The 25441-nt window shown below is 48.1% G+C and overlaps 1 protein-coding gene across 1 annotated transcript; it reads right to left on the bottom strand.

The window, feature by feature from the left end:
• Positions 1 to 1802: 1802 nt before the first annotated feature.
• LOC144118708 (uncharacterized) lies at positions 1803 to 25441 on the bottom strand. Its single transcript, XM_077651555.1, has 6 exons — positions 25254 to 25441; positions 18712 to 18819; positions 17360 to 17469; positions 13364 to 13440; positions 12149 to 12220; positions 1803 to 2034 (listed from the first exon to the last, which is right to left on the bottom strand). Exons 1-6 carry the CDS (start codon positions 25281 to 25283, stop codon positions 1847 to 1849), a joined length of 585 nt encoding a protein of 194 aa, XP_077507681.1. The 5' UTR covers positions 25284 to 25441; the 3' UTR covers positions 1803 to 1846.

Genomic DNA, 25441 nt, shown 5'->3' with positions numbered 1-25441 from the left:
TTTTTATGGAGGCAAAGCGCTAAGGCGCCCGTGCCCTGTGCAGTGCAGGTTAAAGCTCCCCAGGTGGTCAAAATTATTCCGGAGCCCTCCACTACGGCCCCTCTTTCTTCCTTTCTTCTTTCACTCCCTCCTTGATATCTTCCCATAAGGGGCGCGGTTCAGGTGTCCCCTGATATGTGAGACAGATACTGCACCATTTCCTTTCCCCCAATACCACTTATTATTAGTGTACCTATATATGCAGAAACACTATAGTCATTTTAAATGCCAAGGCTTTGGGCCGCAAAGAAAAAAAAGATACTGTCGGTTACGGTTTTCGGTACTAGTGTGATTTTTGAGCTCGTGCGACTGCTTGAGTATTTGAACCGTAGAGGCGACCGCAGACGGAACACGGTGTCAAACGGAGGCAGTCCCTTGCGGCCCGGGCAGCAGCACGCACAGCAATCTGCTGCCGTTAAGCCTTGGGCGACCGAACGATCGACTAGTGTTCCTGCTAGCGAGCCCTTCATGATGCATGCTTAATGCTACTTCTCTGCCCTCCTCCTCGACTTTCCTGCTCATGCTCTATTCGATATTACTGTCTTTTATCAGCTGCGCTCGGTGACTACGGCGAGGCACGTCATGGAGGCGAAAAAAGCAAAAGGTGCCCGTGTGCTGTGTGATATGTCAGTGCACGCTCTTCCGCATTTGCGGGGAGGACCAACTTAAGCCATATGACACGGCCCCGTAGGCGCCATAGACCTCCCGAGGACATCCTGCCAGCTCCTTCACAGGAAGTGTGCGACCTGATAAGGGCCACCGAAAACCAGGACACGCAAGTCAAGGTCATCGAGTGGGCCGCCCGAGCCAGAAGTTTCCACGGCATCTGAGCAACAGCCAGTGGACCCCAATAAACCCCCTTTCCCCCAATAACGTTTATTCCACTTCACTCTAAAGATACCAGGAGGTAGAACTTATTCGAGCCCTCTGCCAGGGCACTTCTTTCCATCTCCATTCATTCCTTTCTCCCTTCCCTTACGGCGCAGTTGAGGCGTCCACCGAGAAGTGAGACAGGTACACTGCGCCATTTCCTATCCTCAAAAAACACATTTTTAGTGGTTTTGACGAAAGGAAATGACTCCTCCCTAACCCAGGCCTCCCACTGGCGCCGACTTCAGACCCGAACTGTTCCCTACCCTATTCTCTTTCATGCCCGGTACCCCGATGAATTCCTTTCTTCTTGTAAGCTCTGCGGGAAACCGGGAGACTTCCTTCATGTCCTCCTCACATGTCCTGCCTTCCCACACCCTCCATCCCCAACCACGGCAGAGTCATACTGGCGCGCTATTCTGGCATTAGACCTTAAAGGGTCCCTGAAAAGAGTGAGGTTGGCTATAAAATACCTGCATTATGTAAAGTACAGGCCACCAAGCGTTCATGCTGCGTACAAGACCTCAAGAGCGAGCCGATTATTTAGAACACAATTTTAAAAACTTCCGCGTCTCGCAGCGACCAGCGGTGCCGGACTTTCGCTCGAATCCGCGCGCATTGCGTCATGTAGCGCTCGTTGCGTCAGCAGCGGACTGCTATCATTGGTTCGCCGTGCCAACTCCGCCAACGCCAAACCAGTTTAGGGGGCGTTGGCGCACAGCACCCGGGCGCCTTTTGCGTTTCGCCTCCGTATAAATGCGGCCGCCACTGTACTCCGGAAAGCTAGTTCATGTTTTTCGTTACTGGGATGTCCAATGAGAGGCAGTTGCTTCGTCTTTCCTTCGATAACCAATTATTATTAGACGGTGGGGGGGGGGGGGGGGGGGGGGTTAAGTGTTCAGAGTACCACACGGAGAAATGGTGCGGAGCAGTGCCTTTACTTCCCGTAGACTTGCGACCGCATCAGCGGAACCGCGGGCTGCTGGTGTGGCACGCATGCGGTCAGCGTCAGCGGGAGCATGGGCAGCCCCGCATTTTGCAGCGCCATGGTGACACGGTACTGCACCTCCACGGGCATCATGGTCCACGGCTCCCGAGTGGTGAACAGGATCTTGGACTTGCCGTCTGCGCGTGGTACGTATGTATAGCCAGGCTGAGAGGTATTGCTTGACAATGTGGTTACTGCATTTTCCTGCCTTCAATAAAGATTAAGGTTAGCACTCGTGTTGGCATGCCAGTAGCAAGGGTCCCGTGAATCGGAACTTTGTTGCGAGACCCGTGTGTACAACGTAGGTGCGTGCCAACACGTCACGATTCCGGTCTGAACATGAAATGCAGTTGATCAGCTATTGCTAGAACGCTGGGAAAAACACATTGTAGGTCGTGAGGAACCATTCCCTCTTGGAGAATTCCCCGTTTGATTTATCTTACCGATTACATCGTCTGTATTCTAACGATTCTGTAGGTCATAACAGAACATCGGCTCACTTTTTTGCGATGGGCGCAATTGGCGTGCACTTCGTCAGGGTCCAAAAGATGGCGGCAAAAATACCACTGCATTTTCCCTTCCACTTAAAAATCAAGGAGCGAACCTTCACCCTTCCGGCAGTTGTTTGTGCACTTTCCGTTATCGGCATCCTGCCACAAAGGCAAACTTTGAACCCAAAGACACAATGAAAGCAACGTATAAAAACCGTTGTAACTGTACCTGAGCATGGCGGATAAGGGAAAGCTTTGATCCCAAAGTGCGTAATTATTTTGCCTTCTGAGTCAAGTGCAATTCCATTACCTTGCTTACGCATTGAATCCACTTAAAGTAAATCCCCACTGCCGTCCGTGTTTTTCCATTGATCCCCAGTAAGACACGTCATTCGCCATTCGCGGTCACCTTATCCCATTAGACTTCCTAATCTTATCTAACAAGACGCGGTGACTCAGTGCTTATGACGCTGGCTGTTGAGCACGAATAAACCAAAAAACGATACAGGAGCCGACATCACCCGCTGATTCGATTTCGCAAGTAAAATGCGTGCGTCGACACCGATCTATTGCCGCCGCGGTGGCTCTAAGGTTATGCATGCATGGTATTCGACTGCTGACCCAAAAGACGCGGGTTCGATCCCAGCCGCGGCGGTCGTATTTAGATGGAGGCGAAACGCTGGAGGCCTATTTAGTGTGCGATGTCGGTGCACGTCAAAAAACCCCAGGAGATCGAAATTATCCGGAGCCCTTCACAACGGTGTCCCTCATATCCTGAGTCGCTTTGGGACGTTTAACCCCATAAACTAAACCAATCCAAACCGATTTATTTGCGCGAATCACAGAGTTTATGCTATACCGCCATTCACTTACAAACAGAGGCAATCCAGACCCACCCTTTTCGGATGACGTCACGATTTTGAATCGGTCGGCGGCAATATTTTCAAATCAAATTTTCTCGGTGGTAGATGCGTCTTTTGCTGCGGTGCAAACTTCAAAATACCCAGAAAAAGTCGGGTAATCAATTTTTTCGGAGAACATTAATTGGATGGAGTTGTCCTCTGTGAACTTTAATATGCAAGCTTTAATATCTTAACAACGCCCAGAGCTACACTGGTCGGTCTAATTAAATCATTGCAGCTTGCTGCTCCGTGGCCGTTCCAGGAAGCTACTGCATGCCATAAATTGTCTGGGCTCCTGTTTTCGTGCAAAAAAAAAGCGTGATAAAAAAAAGCAGGCCAGAGCAGTGAAGGCTCGTTAAGATAGGACGTCCAAGGAGACGCTTATGTTCAGCTACGTGAAAGTGGCGCATGTAATGAGCCGCATGCAGCAAACGAAGGATTTTGGGAATTTGACTTGCTGCGCCATGAACTGCAGATGCGAATGCACTGAAGAATAAAACGAACTGTCTTGTACTGGCGTCACAATATCCCATTTTTCCAGAGCCTTTGTCTCCTATTTTTAATAGATGTAGTTATATGGCTGACGAAAATTAGACAGTCTGATAAAGACGTGAATAGAGTCAGCCACACAGTTCGAAGACAGGGAGAGATTTATTTTCCCAGTTTCGAGAACTAGCTTTTTACGCGCTATCCCGCAACGTTACGTGGGGCGAATGGCACCTAAGCAGCGCCTCCTCTTCTAATGCGAAAATAGAGGAGGCGCTGACCTTAGTGTAAACTTTACACATTGGGAATAGGCTATTTTTGTAGGGAGTCAAATGCACAGAGGTTCTCGTTTGTGCTTGTCGTGATAGTGATCCTTGTTCTCTGACAGGTGATTTGTGTGGGGAGACGGATGCGCAGTTGAGATATTGCAACGCTTTGGGTGAACCGCACATGCGCTAAGAAAAAACTAGGCGACGGTCAAGCTTCTCGGTGAGGCGATTTTTTTCAGCGCAGCGCTGTGGCGCTCGAACCTTAGGCGACCGCATACGGAAAAGTGCTGAGGGCTCTTAAGCCCGCTTACGTGCACGAATGCGAAAGCATGGAAGTTTCTATAACGCGGAGTTTTTTTTCCGCGGCGCCTGTAGCCATTGCGTTTTTTAAGGCGATAGCCTTTAATGGCTCATACTCGCGTCCGTCCGTTACATTATAGGTCACGTGATCTTAAGATCGCGTGACATCACGGCGCAGCGCGTTGTGATGTCATGCGATATCTCTGCCACGCTCGCTCCAGCTGCTCTTCTCTGTAGTGAAATGAATTCAAGCGCGGCAAATTCAAATCAGTGCAATGAGTCGCAAAAGGCCTTTCGCCTTCCCGCAGTTGAGAGATATCTTAGTGCCTCCAACGAATTTGTTTTTTATTATTCATTTATTTTTTTCATTTTTATTTTTGATATTTTTCATTTTTATTTATTTTTACTTTTATTTTACCCAACTTTCATTCATTTTTATTATTTAAAGTAATTACTACTCAATGACTAATTACTAACCTCCATTAATCAGTAATTGCTTAGAGTATATGGGCTATAGCGGTTATGCCATTGATGACGTCATAATGCGACAGATTTCGCGGGCGGAGGGACAGACGGACAACGATGAGCCATTAAAGGAGGACCTCCTGCATGTTTGTAAACAAACGAGGTGGCGCTGCAGTCGCTAGCGAGCTCGTGGTAGGCAAAAGGTCGGGGAGTGGCGTCGCGGATAGGTGTTGTGCGCGGGTTTTCAAGGCTTGTAGGCGCGTTTCCAGTTTCTGCGAATCATAGCAATGGTCGATGCTTCCAACTTAGTAATTTGTCGAAGTACATGAGCTCGCGTTGTCCACGTGCGGCCTATAAAGAGAAATAGTTTGACACTGTGTATTGCATATATGGTTAGTAGTAAACATGTAGAAAGCGTTCCTGCTGTTTACTTATGCGCTAGGCATTGAATAAAACAAGTTTTGACACTCTGCACTAGCCGGAATGATTTTACTTCGGGATAGTAGTGAGGGGAAGTGCTGGCGTTGTTTCGTCGGAGCAGACATGCGCTCATCGTCTGCTGACATAAGTACGTGTCGCGCTGCGCGAAAAGTGGGGACAGCGTCCTGTCCCCGATCTCCTGTCTCGCTTAGCGCTGTTTTTAGCCGCATGACCACGCACCAGCCAGGCCGCCTTGTCCTCTTGTTAAGCTAGTCGATTTGATGAAAATTTTTGATTTCTAGAATTATTTTCTTTCCTAGCCCTGAAGTCTAGTTTCGTGACGAAAAATTATAGCAAAATATTGGGTACAAATTTATAAATTACGCTTTTTAGAAGTGTGGTCGTCAGAAATTGTGAGGTAATTTCTTTGATTTCAGTGCCGCATTTCTTTGACCAAAGCGAAAGCGAAGATGCCATAAACGAGGGAATAAAGTTTAAGGTTCGTTTTCTGACCTCTCACATTTTCTGCGACTGGATCACTCACCTTCGTAATTCGCATGAAAATCAAATGATTCCATTTGTCGCAAACTATTCCTGAGACGTTGAGGAGCGTAATAAATATCTCGATTTTTTTCCCTACACATGCAGTATTGTGTTAGTTATTTTTTGTAAGAAACGTTTTCATGTAACTATGCATGCATAAGTACTGATCATATAAAAAAAGAACTAATCGCGTCATCATACAGAACAGGGCTTTATGCACATGCTGGCATAAAAAAACTGCGCACTATCTACTCAATTATTTGAGACCTAGCTTGGGGAGACTTGACGACGGTGTTAATTATAATTACCCAGAACTGCACCAGGTATAGCTATATAAAAAGGAATGACTGAAACTAGCGTAGGAATTTAGTATTTGCACCAAGTTTAGTTACATATCGCATGCATGAATAACGAAAACACTTTTCATGCCGCGTCCCCTCTCAATCTCGCCACGTGTCTGTTAGTAGCACGCCTGCGGCTGCTTCTTTCCAAACAAGCTTCGCGATCATGTATTACCTCATGAAACATGACACATGCATGATGCAATGAAAAAGCATATGGCGTTTAGCACACTTAAGGTACGCTATTCTAAGCACACCAACGCGATCGCGCAAGATTGACACAACTTACCAGACTTCTTTCTACTCGAATGAAATAATTACGTCGTCATATCAAGAAACAGTTTCAAGTAAATATTAAATATCACAAAACGCGCCATTTAAACATGGTGTGCTATTAACAAAAAAACGCATTCCTTGGGGGCGAGTGAACCAGTCGGCGCCCCGTGCACTCCGGCTCAAGGTGATAAGTACGTGTGCAGCTACATGTCTTTTTTTTTTCCTTGAGCAATTATCAGCCTACTATATTGAAGTTCAGGTGAATGAACGCAGTAACTTACAAGCTATTAAGTGCATTGAGTGGCAGTCCCTATCGACTCCCAGACTTCGCGCTTTACTACCGTGGCCCAATGCCTGTTAGCCAGTTTCCGAATGCGGCATTTATGCGCGAGAAACCTATCGAGGCTAATTTAATATTTTTTATGCTACTACGCGGATCCAGCAGTGACGCAGCTGGTCAATACATGCTGCTTCTGCAGTGCACAGGCTTGAAGCAGCCGCCGGTAGCTGCGGCAGCTGCGGTAGGCACGGGCAAGCGGAACCTGTTTTGCCTACCATGCGAAAGTCGCTGCTAACATCAGCGCCACCGCATCTTCGTGACGTCGCGGGGTGAAGGAGGTCCATACAGTGGCTCAGGCAACACCCTCTAAATACTTTCTTCAGGCCTCTCCAGGCCCTCCTTTCCACACGCGCTACGTCACGCCAAGTGTCCGGTCAGGCTGCTCACCAAGCGCGGCTCCGCTCCGCTCGGTTGTCTCCCTCGATGTGCTCGCGCTTGCCCGGGCAAGCACAGACACGAACGCAGTCTTGCAGTGAGCGTCTAGCTGCTGCTTGAGTCTTTCAGCCTGGCGTTGGGTGCATTTCCGTTCGCTCCTCGCACGGCTGTGTCTGTTTCGTGTGGCCGTTTCTTGTGTGGCGTGCGTACCTGTGCTAGCGCACGAATGGGAAACTGATTGCCTGCCGTGTAGCGAGTGCAACTTCGTGAAACATGGGCCGGTGCTGTGTTCCCGGGTGCCGCGGGAACTACCAGAATGGTCCCAAAGTACGTGTTTATTGCTTCCCAAGAGACGAAGTACGAAGAAAAGCCTGGTTGCGAGCCATTCCACGGAAGGATTTCACACCTACAGAGCATTCGAGGGTAAGACTCTGAAATATTGCTTAATAGGCGCTGGTAATTATCTTAGTTGTGAGCTGTCGCTCCCGGAAAGGCATGCTGTCTTTGTAGGCAATGATATCACTTCTTACACTTATGTATGAATTGTCCAGGAAGCATTTAGTTCTGTGGATGTGCATAAGGCTTGTGTAAAAGCTGTGTAAATATGTAAAAGCTGTTCACTATTCAGACTCTTTTTACTTAGTGTTTTAGGCAATGGAGAGTCATGGCGAATGGCCTTGCTTCATTTTCTCGTGCAGGTGTGTGAACTGCACTTCCACGCAGGCGACTTCATTACGACGTTGTCACACCAAGATGAACTGACAGGGAAAATAATAGAGGTGAAGCGTGACAGGCTACAGTTGAAGATTGATGCTGCGCCTTCTGTTTTTCCAAACTGCCCAAAATACTTGTCCTCAACGCCTGGACGGAGTGAATCGCCAGAGACGAAAAAAGCAAGAAGGGAAAACGCTGCTTTGCAGGAGGCTATGAGGAAGTCACTTCAGTCTAATGAGCTTGAACAGAAAAGAAACAAAGTTTCATCTTACGAGGAGTTCAAATCTAAGTTGCCTGGAATCTGCAACACGAAATTCTGGACCGTTTCTGTCGATGAGCAGTGCGTTAGGTTCCTTCTCATCGAGAATGATCCTTCACCTAATGTGAAATGCGCCTTGGTAGTTCTCCCTGATCTGTCACTTTCTGTTTTCTTGAATGGAGTGAAGCTTCTGTCGCTTCCTTCAGGCAGGATTCTGCCAGCTCAAGTATGCGACACCTCCAGCCTGTCCTTGCTGCTAGAAGAACTCGAGATAGGCTTGCATAATATACCTGAGGTGACGAAAGAGTCGAAACATACTAAAGTATTGCAGTTTGTCGGTTCACTGCTTGGAGACCTCATTGAGGACAGTGATACGACGAAAGAACAGTCTTCTTTGCTGAAATTTCTGGTTGAGCAGATAGAGCTTCTCCTCGCGAAACAGCATGTGTATAGCGCAGAGCTGCTGGTATTCGCCAGTATTTTGAATTCAATTTCTCCTCACGCATATCACTTCACAAGAGCTGCATCAAGAATCATTCTGCCCCATCCTTCCACACTGCGCCGTGTTTGCTCAAATTACAAAGCTGACCCTCTTGTGGAGCAAAATCAACCGCACTGTCTCTCCTACATCCGAGAACGAGTCAAATCAATGAAAGACCACGAGAAGACAGTGACCCTGATGATCGATGAGATCCACATAAAACCATACTTCGACTACAAAGGGGGCACAATAGTAGGATCGTCGGTTCATTCAACGGAACCAGCAACAACAGCCCATGTGTTCATGGTACAATCACTCCTTTCTGCAAACAAGGACGTCATTCACATATTACCTGTGAGCAAACTGAGCGCAGAAATTTTGCACGAGCATGCTAAGAACATAATCATTAATGTTGAGAAAATGGGGCTCAAAATTATCGCTGTGATAACGGACAACAATGCTCTGAACCGCAAGATGATGTCGTTATTTGCTACAAGTCCTCAGGTGAGCATTGTCTATCCCCATCCAGCCGATAACGCTCGCCCTCTTTTCTACGTGGTCGATCCTGTGCATCTCTTGAAGTGCATTAGGAACAATTGGATTAACCAGAAAAACCCTGGAACATGCCTCTATTTCCCTGAAATGGACTTGAGTGGAGCAATGCCCGAAGGGCCTCCTCGTATGAAAGCTGCTTCTTTCGCAGCTGTGCGGCAGCTTTATTCTTCAGAGAAGACGTCGCTTGTGAAGGCTGCTTACAGACTGAACGCAAAAGCCGTGAATCCAACCTCAATGGAGCGGCAAAATGTAAAGCTCGCTCTCGACGTCATTAATCAGTTTGTTTCAAATGCCCTCAGGACACATGGTTCCGCGTTCAAGATTCCTCAAGCTGAGTCGACTGCTCTTTTCATTGACGTTATCCTCACATGGTGGCAAATAGTCAATGTTAAGACCCCTTGCAAAGGCCAGAGGCTAAGGGACAGCATGCAAGACCCTGTAAGGTCTGTTGATGACACACAGTTAGCTTTCCTGAGCGGCGTTGTGGACTGGTTGGACGCTTGGGCAAGAATAAACATCACCAGTGGCTCGCTGACGAAAGAGACTCACAGTGCTTTGCGACTGACATGCTATTCTCTGGTAGAACTCTCGCGCTACTGCTTAGAAGAACTTCACTTCAAGTACGTACTGCTGGGCAAATTTCAGACGGATGCGCTAGAAGACCGGTTCGGCCGTTACCGCCAGCTGGCAGGATCACAGTACCACATTTCCGTGCGTCAGCTCTACGAATGTGAGAAGAAGCTTCGTCTTCAAAAACTTTTGACATTTCCACGCGAGGAAACAGAGTTTGAAGACGTAAGTGAGGATCTTGTCCCATGCAACTTTTCTGTGGCTGTCAGCGACGACGATATTACACACGCCCACTCTGACATGGATGCTATTGTCTACATTGCAGGATACGCTGCTCATGCTGCTTTAAAGAAGCTTTCATGTTCTGATTGCTTCAGCACATTGGTGATTGAAAATCGAGAGATCGAAGCGGAAAATACTGCCATGATAGCTAACCTGTCGAGAGGAGGGCTGAAGTTTCCCCAGCCATGCACAGTTCACATGGTACTGATGACTAAACTAGTTGCAGAGAAGTTGTCTTTTGGAGCAACCGCGGAAGATTTTCTCTCCTGTAGAAATCAACGTGGTGTCGTGATTTCACAGACGATTTCCCTCCTGGACGAACACGACATTGAGACATGTGAAAATGGCCACACTGCACAAACTCTCCTGCGCTTGGTAGTACGCGTTGCAACCAACGTTGTTCTAAACAACTTTTGCAAACTAAGAAATGATGCCATACAAGACAATGCGCAGCAGAAGGCCGCAGCCCGGAAAGCAGCAACGCTTAAGAAGAAGTAAGTTTTATTCCCAAGCAATAAAAATGCTTTGCGCACACTTCATTGCTGGTGTCTCGTCGTTTTTTATTGTAAGGGTCAGATTAGCTGTACAAATACTCAACAGCGCAACATTATTGTGAGTGTCATTATTGCTGTGTGTGAAAGCTTTAAGCAAAACACAATACAGAATAAAACTAACACAATGCGCAGTAGACGGTGTTTTTTTTTTCAATGTTCACGAACTTCTACTTTAACAACTAGATATACGCATGTGCGGTCTGTGCGGATGGATTTTACCGCACGGCAGACATCATGTACGTGATAGAACCTAATAATTAGATGATTAATTGAAATTAACTAATCAATTTTTTATTATAATGACCAATAATGCGAAATTGGCGGCCGTATGCTAAATTGTTTATTATAAAAAACTGTATTAGCAGCTCGAACTTTCTTGACAATAAGGTGTTCTGCAATAAAAAAAATATATAAAGCAGATAAAATGATAGCCTAAGGCGCGCACAAACTAGCGAATTTCTTTTCTGCAGCAACGACAAAAATGAAAATGAAGGAATCACTTATAAGGCAGCTACGTACGGCAGTACCCGAATAGTGCAGACGGGCGCGGCGCGCTGAAATCGCGGAGCGCGGGGCCTGCACGGTCCCTTGGCGTGACGTCACGCGGCCGGTGGAGAGGCCTTAGCATTGAGAGGGTGTTGGCTCAGGGCGGCGCGCAGGGCGTTCCGCCGCCGATGAGCGGCGCCTCGGGCGAACGGCCAGCTCGTTTACAGCGCACGCTACTCTGGCGCCATCCCTGACGTGCGGCGCATGGCTTAAACGGCTGCTGGTGGTGGTGAAAACATTTATTGCCAAATACAGAGGGGGGGCAAACCCCCTAATGTGGCACGAGGCAACCCTAAGGGCGCTGTCCTTACAGGGCAAAGGACAGCCCTTGCAGGGCTATCCGCTGCAGGGCGTCGGTAATTATCCGGCGCTGCAGTTAGCAGCAGCGGAGCTGGCCAGGAGAGTCTCCCAGTATGACTCCGCCGTGGTGGGGGATGGAGGGTGTGGGAAGGAAGGACATGTGACGAGGACATGAAGGAAGTCTTCCGGTTTCCCGCAGAGCTTACAAGAAGAAAGGAATTGATCGGGGTAGCGGGCATGAAGGAGATAGGGTAGGGAGCAGTTCGGGTCTGGAGTTGGCGCCAGTGGGAGGCCTGGGTTAAGGTTAGGGAGGGAGCCGGCGGTGCGTAAACGCGCCGGGTATCTTTGAACGTAAACAGACGCTCCCGGGATGGCGGAGGAGGTCCAACTCCGGCCCGGAAAGTGAGACCTCGGGCAAGGGAGTGGACCTCCTCGTTACCCGGGAGGCCTGCGTGTGCGGGGGTCCAGATAAGGGTTACGGGGTGGGTGGGGTGCCAGAAGCGTAGAAGCCGAGCCGCGGTGCGAGATATCAGGCCTTTGGCGAAATTGGATAGGGTGGATTTGAGTCGGAGATAATTTTGGTTGCTGCTTCACGCTGCTGGTTTGTTGTACCCTCCTCCTACGCTTAGCGCTCGCTTCGCTATATTGCAGTCTTTCGTCCTCAGCTGCTCTCGGTTACGCCAACGACGGCGAGGAACTCCGCTCAACCCAGGAACGGGAACTGCGCTCTACAAGTCAGTGTCAAATGCCCCCCCCCCCCCCCCCCCCCCACTCCTCCTTACCGTTGTCGGCGCACACGTGCAGCAGGGCCCAGGACTGGTTGTCAGTGTCCAGTATTTGCTGAAAAAACCTCCCTGCGAAAACGCAAAGAAATTTCAGGGCGCTCGCCCTGAAAACAGCGATATCACTAACCCTGACCCGCCGTGGTGGCTCAGTGGTTTAGGGCGCTCGACTACTGATCCGGAGTTCCCGGGTTCGAACCCGACCGCGGCGGCTGCGTTTTTATGGAGGACGAAACGAATGCTGACATGGCAACTCTGGAACGCTGCACCGCTGTCCCGTCAACATATATTTCATTCCCTTCTGTCGTAGGTTTTAATATATTATAACTACATACTCGCTCTGTTTTAACGAAGTAGCACCGAATTAACCTGAAACACTGAAATATACAGACTCAATGGGGTAGTCGTGTGACGTGCTTGTCATAAGCTTGAAATATTTCTAAAGGCATTTTGCTGTTCCTGGTTCCAATGCGAATCGATAACATCTTGCGACCAAGGCGGCCGCATGCCAAGAGCCGTCTCAACAAATTTTTTGTCATCTTGAAAAGCTATTATAATAAAAAATTCCGGAGTTTCCGGGTTCGAACCCAACCGCGGCGGCTGCGTTTTTATGGAGGAAAAACGCTAAGGCGCCCGTGTGCTGTGCGTTGTCAGTGCACGTTAAAGATCCCCAGGTGGTCGAAATTATTCCGGAGCCCTCCACTACGGCACCTTTCTCTCCCTTTCTTCTTTCACTCCCGCCTTTATCCCTTCCCTTACGGCGCGGATCAGGTGTCCAACGATATATGAGACAGATACTGCGCCATTTCCTTTCCCCCAAAACCAATTATTATTATGAATAATAAAAAATTCACGTGGACGTTTAATTAGATAGTGTGTTGGCAATGCGATAGTATTAGAAGCCGTTGGTGTATTTACCGGAAGTGAGGTCACCTATGGTCTGGTGACGTCCCTTCCCTCCTAACAATGGGTTTTAACAGGTTTTGTGACGTCACTTCACTCCAGCCAATAGGAGAATTTTATGACCGACAGTGCATATTTTTTTTCCCGTGACAGTTTTAATGCTTTCGCATTAAAAATGTCGGTTTCCTGCCGTTGCTTTTTGTTGGCCAGCTTTAAACACGCATCTGCCGACAACCATGCCGTCTGCATGCATTTCACTGCATTAAGTGTCTTGACTTCGCTTTCTAATGTCACTGGCAATGCATTTCTCACCGTTTCTGTGCAGGTACTGCTGATTGTTGTCGGTGATAAAGTCGTATTGCCTCTTCATCGTTACCGCTCCACCGTACCTGGAAAACGGCATTTTTATCTCAGACCGTGCTTCAAACGTCTGCTGTCGCTTTCCGGCAGAGAACGCTTCCATCTCTGAGTGTATAACGAACTAGTGGGCAGCACAAAAGCGTAGTGCGAAGGTGCAGTGTGTGCAAGTGCTACTATATGTTCGATTTAAGCACGCAATTTAGTCGTCTCCCTTCTGGCAGCCTGGACCTGCCCGGACAATCCGGGCAGCCTGCTTCGAACTCTTCCGGTTTTTTTTTCGTTTAGCGTCAGACGCGCGTCGTGGAACAATAATAACAATAATAATAATAATAATTGGTATTGGGGGAAAGGAAATGGCGCAGTATCTGTCTCATATATCGGCGGACACCTGAACCGCGCCGTAAGGGAAGGAATAAAGAAGGGATTGAAAGAAGAAAGGAAGAAAGAGGTGCCGTAGTGGAGGTCTCCGCAATAATTTCGACCACCTGGGGATCTTTAACGTGCACTGACATCGCACAGCACACGGGCGCCTTAGCGTTTTTCCTCCATAAAAACGCAGCCGCCGCGATTGGGTTCGAACCCGGGAAATCCGAATCAGTAGCCGAGCGCGCTAACCACTGAGCCACCGCGGCGGGTACGTGGTGGAACAATTATAATAATAGTAAACTACTTTTCAGGCTGCGTAGCTATAAGCGAAGTACAGCGTGAGAGCTTCCTCTTCTGTTTCCGATATATATATATATATATATATATATATATATATATATATATATATATATATATATATATATATATATATATATATATATATATATATATATATATATATATATATATATATATATATATATATATATATATATACACACACACTCGGTCGCAAGGAGAAAACTGGACAGATTTTCTCCCCGCTTAGCTGTGTACAAAATTTACAACTATCCCCATGTGGTCGAAATTTTTCCGGAGCCACCCACTACGGCACCTCTTTCTTCCTTTCTTCTTTCACTCCCTCCTTTATCCCTTCCCTTACGGCGCGGTTCAGGTGTCCAACGATATATGAGGCAGATACTGCGCCATTTCCTTTCCCCAAAACCAATTATTATTATTATTATTATTATTATTATTATTATTATTATTATTATTATTATTATTATTATTATTATTATTATTAACAGCGCGTGTGATCGCACCACTTACTGACCAAACACTATTTTATCTTCCGTTAAAGTTCTGGCTTCCAAAGGCAAACAATGCAAGTTGCTCGGAGGCCTGTTTAGGTGCTCTTAGGCGTCCGAGCAAGCTCTGGCTAAGGTAAGGCAAAACTGCGCTTGATTACAGTGCCGCAGGAGCAGTCAGCTAAATTATATAAAATCCTGTCGTGCGAGATTTCATCACTCTCCCGCGCAGAAGCGTCGTTCTAAGGACGTCGGTTATTCTGTGGTCTGTGCCGCCGAAAGTTTGAAGACTGTTGTCTGCCTACTCCACATGACAACTTCATTATAGATACCTTCTGTACATTACCACAAGAAGGCTTTTCTAAATATAGTCAAGTAATGGTGCGGTGCAAGTCGCAGTATAACGCAGTTGTGTGAAGATTACCAGTCTGAAAATCGGCGCATGGGGTTTATGTTATTTCTGTCATATTTTACAGCGATAGCCGTCAGGCGCCCGTCCCTGGATTTTTCGACGCCGTCGGCGCAACCGGTGGGTGCGTTAATGACATCCACTCGGTGAGTGGGTGTCATTAACGCACCCACCTCATTTCACGGTCAACCTGGGGCGCATAAGCCTACGGGAGGCTCTGTTTGGCACAGCCGCCTGCCAGTGCAGGGATGCATCACGTGACCACTACGCCAGTGGTCACGTGACTAAACTCCTAATCAGCTAGCGCTGAATCTCGCGTTACACAGTTCGTAACCGTTCTGTGAGTTTTTTTCGGTACAAAAGCTTGTAGACGTGCTGTCCTCACAGAAGACAGAAAAATCCTCAAAAATGATCAATTTGCGTGGTTATAGCCAAATGCGAATTAGGTCAACGGAGTCGAAGCCTTCCGCTGGTTTTGTGCGTAACTGCCTCAATTTCTAGGTGGACACCGCCGCCACGTGGCTCAAAGCGCGATTGAGGTGTCCATTGACCCAGGGAGCCAGTTGCACTTGCTACTCAGAGGCTTCGTACATACACACACCGCTAAAACCCGGGGAGTACGGCTAGAAGTACTTTCGCACTAAAGCTTTGTCGCGCGTATGAAGCCTTGGCTCAGAGTAAGAGCATTCAGCATATTAAACACATCAAAGCAATCATCGAGTGTGTGCATCCAAGTATCTTCGGCATCAGATGTCTGATCGCCCCGTAACTTTTTTTTTCTTTTATTCCATGCACCGTCGCGCGTCTAGCGCGGTGCTCCTTCTTGTTCATCTTTAGCTTTTGCTGCGAGCCGGGCCTAAGATGAACAAGATGAACGATTTCGCGGTGCTTGCGGTTTTAACCTTCAAGTGAGCCAGAGGTCAAACCCCCCTTACGGCGCGGTTCGGGTGTCCACCGATATATGTGAGACAGTTACTGCGCTATTTCCTTTCCTCAAAATCGGTTCGCGTGTCCACCGATACATATGAGATAGTTACGGCGCCATTTCCTTTCTTCGAAACCAATTTAAAAACCAATCTTCAATTTTCTTCACCCGCCGCGGTGGCTCAGTGGTTAGGGCGCTCGACTACTGATCCGGAGTTCCCGGGTTCGAACCCGACCGCGGCGGCTGCGTTTTTATGGAGGAAAAGCGCTAAGGCGCCCGTGTGCTGTGCGATGTCAGTGCACGTTAAAGATCCCCAGGTGGTCGAAATTATTCCGGAGCCCTCCACTACGGCACCTAATTCTTCCTTTCTTCTTTCACTCCCTCTCTTATCCCTTCCCTTACGGCGCGGTTCAGGTGTCCAACGATATATGAGACAGATACTGCGCCATTTGCTTTCCCCCCCAAAAAAAACAATTATTATTATTATTATTAATTTTCTTCGAAAGCAAAGGAAAGGCGCATAACTGCCCCCCCCCCCCCCCCCGGGGCGGTGGACACCTCAGTCGCGCTGTAAGCTGCGTGGCGATAGTGATAGATGTGCGCTGCATGCGTTGCCATTCACTACGTTGTATCAGAAACACGGCACTGAAGCGTCGGCGTTCTTTGTGTTCACTGTCGTTAGCGTTGACAGCATTCTATACTCCGATGATTTTGAGGAAAAGAAGGCGCATTAACTGGCTCCCTGGGGCAGTGGTCGCCTCAATCGCGCTTTGAGGTACGTGGCGGTGGAGAGAGAGAGAGAGAGAGAGAGATGTGGGCTGCATGCATTAGCGCTGCCAACGTTGTGGCAGACATGCGGCACTACAGCAACAGGCCGCAGCGTTAATTGGGTGACCAACCTCTTGCGATCAACCATTAATTTAACCCCAACCCTGCGCCGCACGCCGAGAGTGGAGAACACACAACGAAATTACCGGACACTTGCATTTAGAGCTGCGTGTGTAAAACTTGTAAAACGCGCTTGACATGAGCAACGCATGCTACACAGGCTGTGGGGTAGCGGAACGCTACTCGGGAGGCCTAAAATGGCGACAGTCCTGGTAAAGCGGCACCTGTTGCGCAAAGGCTCGTGCTTACAACTTCACACGGGTAGTCGCACAGCAGCATATATGCAGCTCATCATTGCAGCTTCATTATATGTACTTCAGAGAGCACTTCGAGCCTTTTCCGAAATTATGTAAATTTGAACGGTGCAAAGGACAAGAACGCAGGAAATACAGGGTGGATAGAAGGAGCGCCACCCTGTATTTCTTGTGTTCGTGTCCTTTGCGCCGTCCAAATTTATAATATGGAACAACTAGCCAAACAACAAGCTTACTACTACAACGTATTTTTTTCCGAAAGTCCAGATATCACGAAGTGAAAGATCTGCGCCGTACCCTTGTAGTCGGTACCACATCATGTTACTTCGTTCGGGGTAGTAGATCCTGACGACGCACGGTCGGACGGGTGGGTACGTGGCGATCTCGAGCCAGTACTTCCCTGAAATCTGGCGCGGGCATACTGTTAGAGCTCATTATTGCAAAATCCCATTGTTTTAAATAGCGTTTCAATTAAGTCCATAGCAGTGTCATGCTGTTTTCATTGCATGAGCAGAAAGCAGGCTTTCACCTCTCCTCGCAACAACAGTCTATGAGGTAGAGAGCTCAAAGAGAGGACGAAACGCATGTCACGGCTACGTTTTCACTTCTCTCTGACCGCAAATTTAGCACATCCCATGTCCGTCCAGGTTCTATATACTTTAGTACCTGAATATGTGCACAAGGTACTGTTAAAACGAGGTTGAAAAAATTCTCGTTTCTTTTTCTTGCAAGTGTTCACCATATCGTCGATTTGAGCTGGTGGTCGGATGGGTGCGCCAGCATCTGACGTGCCACGAACGGAGTGGCGTCTCGGGTTAGCTTTAAATAAGAGTCAGTCTCGACTTAAACAATTATCGCCGAATGTCACAAAAACCCGCAGCCGTTGCGATGCACATCGACTAGCTTCGTTGCTTCACACACTGACGTTTACACCTCGACCTTGACTGGCCGCTTAGTGAATCGGGATTTTAGGCTCTCTTTAAGATCAGATTAATACTGATACCGAGTAGGGGGATATCTAAACTCCGAACATTTTTATCGCAGCTCTTTGAAACCCATAGCAGCAGTTCTGCATCTACGGAAAGCCTTTAAAAAATTTTCTTAAAATGACTGCTTGACTTTCTTTTTCGTCCTTGGACTCTCATAGTAAGCTAATCAAGGTTGTGTTGTATGACGACACGATTGCTGTCGGTCTCATGCTCTGCGATCGGTGGTGCTGTTGTCAAGCACGCATAAATAAAGGATACACGTAGTGGCTGCAGGGCATGCCATGGCACAAAGAATTCGTAGTTCTCTATAAGCCGACCACAGTGTGCGTGCAAGCGGTGCATAGAAGGAACTCGTTCGAAACACAACCGCGCGTTGAATTGAAATCTACTCACTTTATTAGAACACCGCATCAAAAATGTGAGGAACAAGAACTACAAAGCCGTTTTTGTGCAGATTTGACGATATGCCTGCGCTGTGAAGAGGTAGTTATCTGGCTATAGTAAAGTGCAAGTTTAAGTGTCAACAAACCAGAACGAAATCTGTGATTCGCTTTGAATCCGAAGTCGTATAGTTGTTCGGGAACTCACTAAATATTCTCAGGTATCCTAACTAGACTGTTTATCCGACTTGTGAAGTTCGTATATAGATTATACAAATACCGCATTCCAGTCCTCCGTGCCGGCAGTTGGCAGTTTCGGGCAGCGTCCGCCAGCGGCCAGTCCCGACAGTGCCAGGAGTAACCAAGCTAGTGACAGCATGTGCAGCTCCTGAAAGCTCAGAGGTGAAACCATTCACTAATCGGGTCGGCAGTTCACTGCGGAAAAGTGTTGCTGTAAGCAAAAAACTCGGAACCGCGATAACCGTTTATTTGGGACGAACCCATTTACGGGATGTCCGAGCTTACCGATCCGCGTATCACATATTACCTGAAGCTTTAGTCCGAAACGTACTTACCAAGGAGAGCACACCCGCCGCGGTGGCTCAATGGTTAGAGCGCTCGGCTACTGATTCGGAGTTCCCGGGTTCGAACCCGACCGCGGCGGCTGCGTTTTTATGGAGAAAAGACGATAAGGCGCCCGTGTGCTGTGCGATGTCAGTGCAGGTTAAAGATCCCCAGGTGGTCGAAATTATTCCGGAAACCTCCAATACGTCACCTCTTTCTTCCTTTATTCTTTCACTCCCTCCTTTATCCCTTCCCTTACGGCGCGGTTCAGGCGTCCAACGATATATGAGACAGATACTGCGCCATTTCCTTTCCCCAAAAATCAATTATTATTATTATTATTATTATTATTATTATTATTATTATTATTATTATTATTATTATTATTATTATTATTATTATTATTATTATTATTATTATTATTAGGGAGAACACGTATCGTTTCGCAACGTACTTCAAAAAGCTTCGCTACAGTGTGCGCTGGCAGTTAAGATCATGTGACTGGCTTACCCACACACTGAACACTAATACCCCTACATGGGAGCAAAAGTTAGTAAGCTGTCCTCTAGCGCACACCCTTTTAAAGGCAGGGAATGTTGCCCTAGTTCCGCACTAGATTTCGATCAGTAAATATACAGATTGCTTATATTTGGCAACGGAGGTGTATTCCCACTGCAAAACACAGTAATTTTATTTAGTTAGCGATAAGAGTATACGCTTTTAGACGCCACGGCACCGGATGTCCTGAGATTAGCGTATAGAGGAAATTGAAACCTCGTAAAATCTTCGTAACTTAATTCGGGAACTTCGGTTGTTTTGAAGAGGGAATTTGTTTCCATCGCCAACCGCAAGTATTCGGTATTTTTAGTGATGGAAATCTACTCCAAAGCTTGGACAGCATTCCCTGCTCCTTAAAGAGAGTGTGCCAGTGGTCAGCTTACTCACTTTACTCCTTTCGTGTTTAGAGTGCAGTCCACTCGCCACTCTTACAGCTTGGTGGGTGCTGGGCTAATCATGCGCAATTGTGCATCCTTTCTTTACGTTGTTCGCTCGGGAACGGCCTTTCGTGCCTTCTCGTTCATTCAAAAGAAATTAGTGATGACATTACATGCTAAGGGTCCTTCCTTTTCGGGTAAAATTGAGGGGATTCTTGCAGCCTGAACAGATTCGTGCGCCCCGATTTTTATCCCGAAATGTGCCTTATTGGCAATGAAGATTTTGTAGCGCACGAAGATACAGTCTCTGCTAGAAAATTTGAGGATGTCTTGTGCTTATATCCCGAAGGGATGTCGTAGGTCAACTGGCGATCTTGGACCTCTTTTACGGCGTAAGCAGTATGAGTGTCATTATAGGCGAAAATGATGGCGTGTCTCTGCGTGGCCTTTGACTGAAGCCTCCGGCGCTTGCAGCGAGCTGGGGGGGGGGGGGGGGGGGGGGTGCTATGGAGGCTGCAGCTGAAGGCCTCATCTTCGAGAGAAAAGGAAGGGGCCATTCATTAGAACCTGTTTATTATATGTTACCACAGATAATGAAACTTCGAGCGCCACGTATGAAGCGAGGAAACCAGAACGAGAAGCCGGGTCCCCCGCCTAATGTAACTTCTCTTAGCCCGATCATTTGGAGAGGCCTTGTGGAGCTGGAAAAACAGGAATTCCCTGCCACCCCGGTGGTGGTGGTGGTGAAAAGCTTTATTTAGCTATATATACAGAGAGGTGCTCGAGGAGAGGCCCTAGAGGGTCTCGCCCCTTAAAATAGAAAGTGGAGTCCCTCATTCCGGGACCCCGTTGGTCCTGACCGCTGCGCAGGTCCGCCGAAACAGTGCCTGTTGGGCAGATAATTCCTGGCAGCCGAGCAGAGCCGCCTCCCAGTCCTCTCGGGTAGGGGAAGGGGTGATGGGGGAGAGAAAGATTTTGCCTGCATTCCCAAACCATGTGAAACGTGTCGGCCACCTCCCCACAGAATGAGCAGCAGCTGTCACAAGAAGAATCAAAGTGCTTGAGAAGCGCCGGGCACAGCAGGGTGTTTGTAAAGAGCCTAAGGGGAGTTCGTTCGCCCGCTTTACCCAGTCCCTTCATTGGAACCGGGTAGCGCCGGTGCTCGACAGGATAGCGCCCAGTAATATCTTTAAAATAGGGCTGTGATCTGGGTTAAGGTCCTTCCAACGAGCGTCTGGTTCCCGGTAAGTGAGTGCGCGGGCTGCCTCATGGGCGGCTTCGTTACCTGGCATGCCTTGGTGGCCGGGGACCTATATGATCGAGCGATGAGTTGGATCGCAGTCGCGAGTACTGTGGCGAAGAATTTGGTGAGTAATTCGAGTGATCCAACCGAACTCAGAGTTACGACAGGTTCCGCGAGAGTCTGTGAGGATGGATTTAGAGTCGGGATGGGAGGCTGCGAGGGCGATCGCTGCCTTCTCCGCATGAGTTGAGCTGGGCGCTCTGAACGAGAGTCCGTACACCTGTTTTCCCTCGTGTATGACTGCAGCCGTGTACCAATCCCCCTTGGAGTGGTAGGGGCCTGCAATGTCGATGTAGAAGACGTGTTTCTTGGAGCCATAGTGGCGGTGCAGGGCATCCGCCCGCGCCTGGCGCCGGCCATTATATTCCTTCTTGTTCATATTAGTCGGAAGGGGTCGAACGTAGAGGGCGCTTCTCCACAGTTCGGGCACTCGAACCCGTTCCATTGTATGATGGTCATGTTTGATGTGTAACCGGTCCAAGAGGCGGCGACCGGACACGCTCTGGGCGAGACGCGCCTCCCGAAGTTCCCGATAGGTGGTCATCACCCCCAACGCGAGTAGTCGCGTGTTGGGAGTGCAGATCGGGAGTTCGAGGGCTCTCTTGAAAATTTTGCGGAGTACAACCTCCAAGCAATCTTCGTCATGTTTCCGTAAGCGGAGGTAAGGAGTCGAGTACAGTACTCGACTATAGTTATACGAAGGAATGGGCGAACTGCACCGCATCCTTACTTCGCAACCCTCCTCGCTTGTTGGAAACGCGGCGAACCATTCTTCCCATCTGGTCGCCGACTTTGCGGAGTTTGGCAAGGGTTGTGTCTGTCTTGCGATGCTGATTAATGAAGAGAGCGAGTATTCGGAGCTCCTGCGCTTCACGGATAGGGCCTCTGGAGAGAGAAAGCTGAACGGAGATTTCGCATTTAGGAGAATGTCGAATATGCCAAATTCAGACTTGGACGGGGAGTACTGGAGGCCGCAGTACGTAGCGTAGTGGTCTACTATGCTCGCCGCTCTTTGCAGGCATTCCTCCATCTCTCCTATGTTCCCCGTAATAGCCCAGATGGTGATGTCAACGGCGTAGAGTGCATGCTGTACACCGCCGACACCCGCCAGCTGTGCCGGTAGGTGCATCATGGCAATATTAAAGAGAAGCGGGGACAACACAGCGCCTTGTGGTGTGCCCCGCGTTCCCATCTCAAACGGGCCGTTCTCGGTCTCTGAATGTTTGAATGTACGAGAACCGCAGTTGGTCTCGCTAAGATGTTTTAATATGACGCCGTGTTTAACATTGTCAAACGCACCCTTCAGATCGAGTGCCATAGGACTATTTTGTCATTGTGTGGGTGTTCTATGGGTTCGAGAACCTCGCGATGGAGCTGTAATAGGATGTCTTGTGCGGACTTATGGGGTCGGAAGCCGAACATGGTGTCGGATAACGTGTTCTTTCGCTCGAGATATTCCAAGAGGCGGTCACGGACCATCGTTTCCATCAGTTTCCCTACGCATGAAGTGAGGGAGATGAGCCAGAGGTTTTCTATGTTTACCGGCATGAAGCGAAGCAACCAGAACGAGGAGCCGGGTCCTCCGCATAATGTAACTTCTCTTAGCCCGATCATTTGGAGAGACTTTGTCGAGCTGAAAAAACAGGAATTCCCCGCCACCCCGGAGCAAGGGGTATGAGGGAGGGCTTTTTTTATCCCCAGGTGGTCGAAATCCATCTTTCAGTTTTTCGGTGCCTCTTTCTTCTTTCACCCCCTTTTTCATCCGTTCCCTAACGCCGCGGTTGAGGTGTGCACCGAGAAGTGAAACAGTTACGGCGCCATTTCCTTTCACCAGAAGCCTAAATTTTACATTATCCTAAAAGCGCGTTCTGCTTACGCAGTTCATTGCATCAGTCCATCTGAATGTCTTTTTAAACTCACAAACGGACACAATTTTGTTTAGGTGCACCAAAATGGTCATTTAAGCCACAAGCTAGACTCGCCATGAAACAGAAATGACAGTCGGTTTATGACGATCCTGGCTCGTCCACGACCAAGTGCACTATGGGATATGGGGCCCTAGACATGGGTACCGACCGGACGTCTTACTGGCGTCATTGTATTAAGCGCTAACGACGTTGTACTCCAAGGCACTTGGCCGCTTGAAATGGCTGGTGTGGTGTTGAATGTTTGCAATGTACAAATAAAGACAGGCGGGTCTGAACAGACGTGGAAGTACTGCGTATAGGCATTAGGTAACGAATACATTACGAAACGTTTGTAATATATGAGTTAAAAAATCCTATTTGGTGCATTGTTTTGCCGTAGTGCAATTTTCGATTTCCGTGCTGTTAGTGAAATAATGAGAAAAAAATGGCATTTGTCCAACATAATATGAATGCCTATAGTATAAATAGTCTTCTCTGCCAGACAATGAGACCCGGAAAAGCCTGAATTATGAAACCCTTTTTCTGAATAGCCCGGTTTGCACCCACATTTGAGGTTAAAAAATATCGCCCGATATTCACTACTCGCCCCCCCCCCCCCCCGCCGCAATTCCGCAGAAAAATTAATCCCGAAATCTAAGAGCCTTCTACCTATGTTCTTCGACGCACGTACATACGTAGGTCATCCTTACTCCTCTGTAGTGACACAAATATGCGAAAAACTCGAAATATAGACTGAAAATGGGCCAACAAGAACGATCCAGGACCCCTTCTCCTAAAGCCCACGATGCCAATTTACCTTCTGAGAATCCCTTCTTTGCGGCATTCAGAAATTTGTGTGTAGTCGTCCTACCACGGGCTGGCCGCATTTCTTCGCAGAATAGAAATACGGGATGACTGCATAACTTGGAGAAGAAATGCCCTTCCGATGGAAATCTGAAGCATATGCCTCAGTAAAAGGAAATGACGGTTGTTCCGATGTTTTTCTTTTTTTTTTTGCACGAATAAAAAGCTTGACTGGTATAGGGTAGCGGTTTCTGTCCTCTATCGGGAGGTGTAAAGACGGCAGCAAAGAAAATGGCAAGCAATTCTCGAAACGGCCACTTAAATGGACAGCGTCACATCTGCCTATTTCGAACGGAGATGAGAAAGCACTAACGACGTGAGAGTGTGAACACAGATGTAAAGTCAACAGCATCATTCATTCATTCGTCAAAGATATGTGCTTCACTTTTGGGTAAAGCCCATGCTGGCTACCAGGGCACTGCATGCCATTCAGTGAACAACCGCAATAAACATGTATCAATGCTCTTTTCGAAGCATTACGGTAAAGCTGTCTGCAATGCATTGCTTTTGGTTTCTAGTCCTGACGCGCCTAAGGGCGTCTAGATTTGAACTGGTACCATCAGGTAGCATACCCTTCCTGTTTGGAAGCTATATATTGCGGTTACCTTTCGTGTGCCTTGGAATCAGAAAAAAAAAACGCAAATGAACAGCAATGGACTCATGTGCCACTATTAAAATATAAGAAGCGTTAAACTCCCCAATTACCGCCGCTGTGCATGCGTTAATTCAATTAGAGATCATGATCTCTAACTGTATCACCCACGCTTTCCGCACGACTCGGCCGACGTTCTATAGAACCTACGCCACTGTGCGTGACGTGACAACGGTGCGACAAGAACGATGAACCAAGTCGAAAGATGGAATCGAAGAAATGTAAGTAAGAAACAGGAATGTCACCGTGCAACGCCTAGAAGTTCTAAGACTCAAACACCCGTTTACGACTGCGTACATGATGCACGAAAACGCTACCCATGGCCTACCATCAGTTCAACCAGATATGTCTAATCCCTACCTCTTTACGGGCTGTTCGGTGGCATAACGACCAAATTCTGCACAACTCAGGGTAGCTCGAACCCGACTGACTACTAGTTCTGACAACGGTGCTGAAGCGCTTATGCTGGAGGAGCAAGGTATACAGGAGTGACGTCTGTGCCTTAATGCCCTCCCGATCGGCGCACACGTCACCCGTCAGAAATACCCGTGTTGCATAAACCTATAAAAAGTGAACTATACTTCTCAGTGCACTCACCCGCTTGTCAGATAGTGGCATATCGTGCATCAAGGCACCGGGCCGTAAGTGTTCTCGGTTCCCTCCAAATTGACGCGAGGAGTAAACGCGCAGTCCCGTGTGTCCGGGAAATACTCGCTTCGCTCGGGCCTGACGCAAAGCTTAGCCGCGGCAGCTCCACAACAGCGGGGCATTAGCTGCAGCTTCGG

This window comes from Amblyomma americanum, chromosome 2 (assembly GCF_052857255.1).
Source record: "Amblyomma americanum isolate KBUSLIRL-KWMA chromosome 2, ASM5285725v1, whole genome shotgun sequence".
Taxonomy (NCBI): domain Eukaryota; kingdom Metazoa; phylum Arthropoda; class Arachnida; order Ixodida; family Ixodidae; genus Amblyomma; species Amblyomma americanum.
Note: the sequence above shows the minus strand (reverse complement) of the source record. Positions and strands in the feature narration are given on the sequence as shown.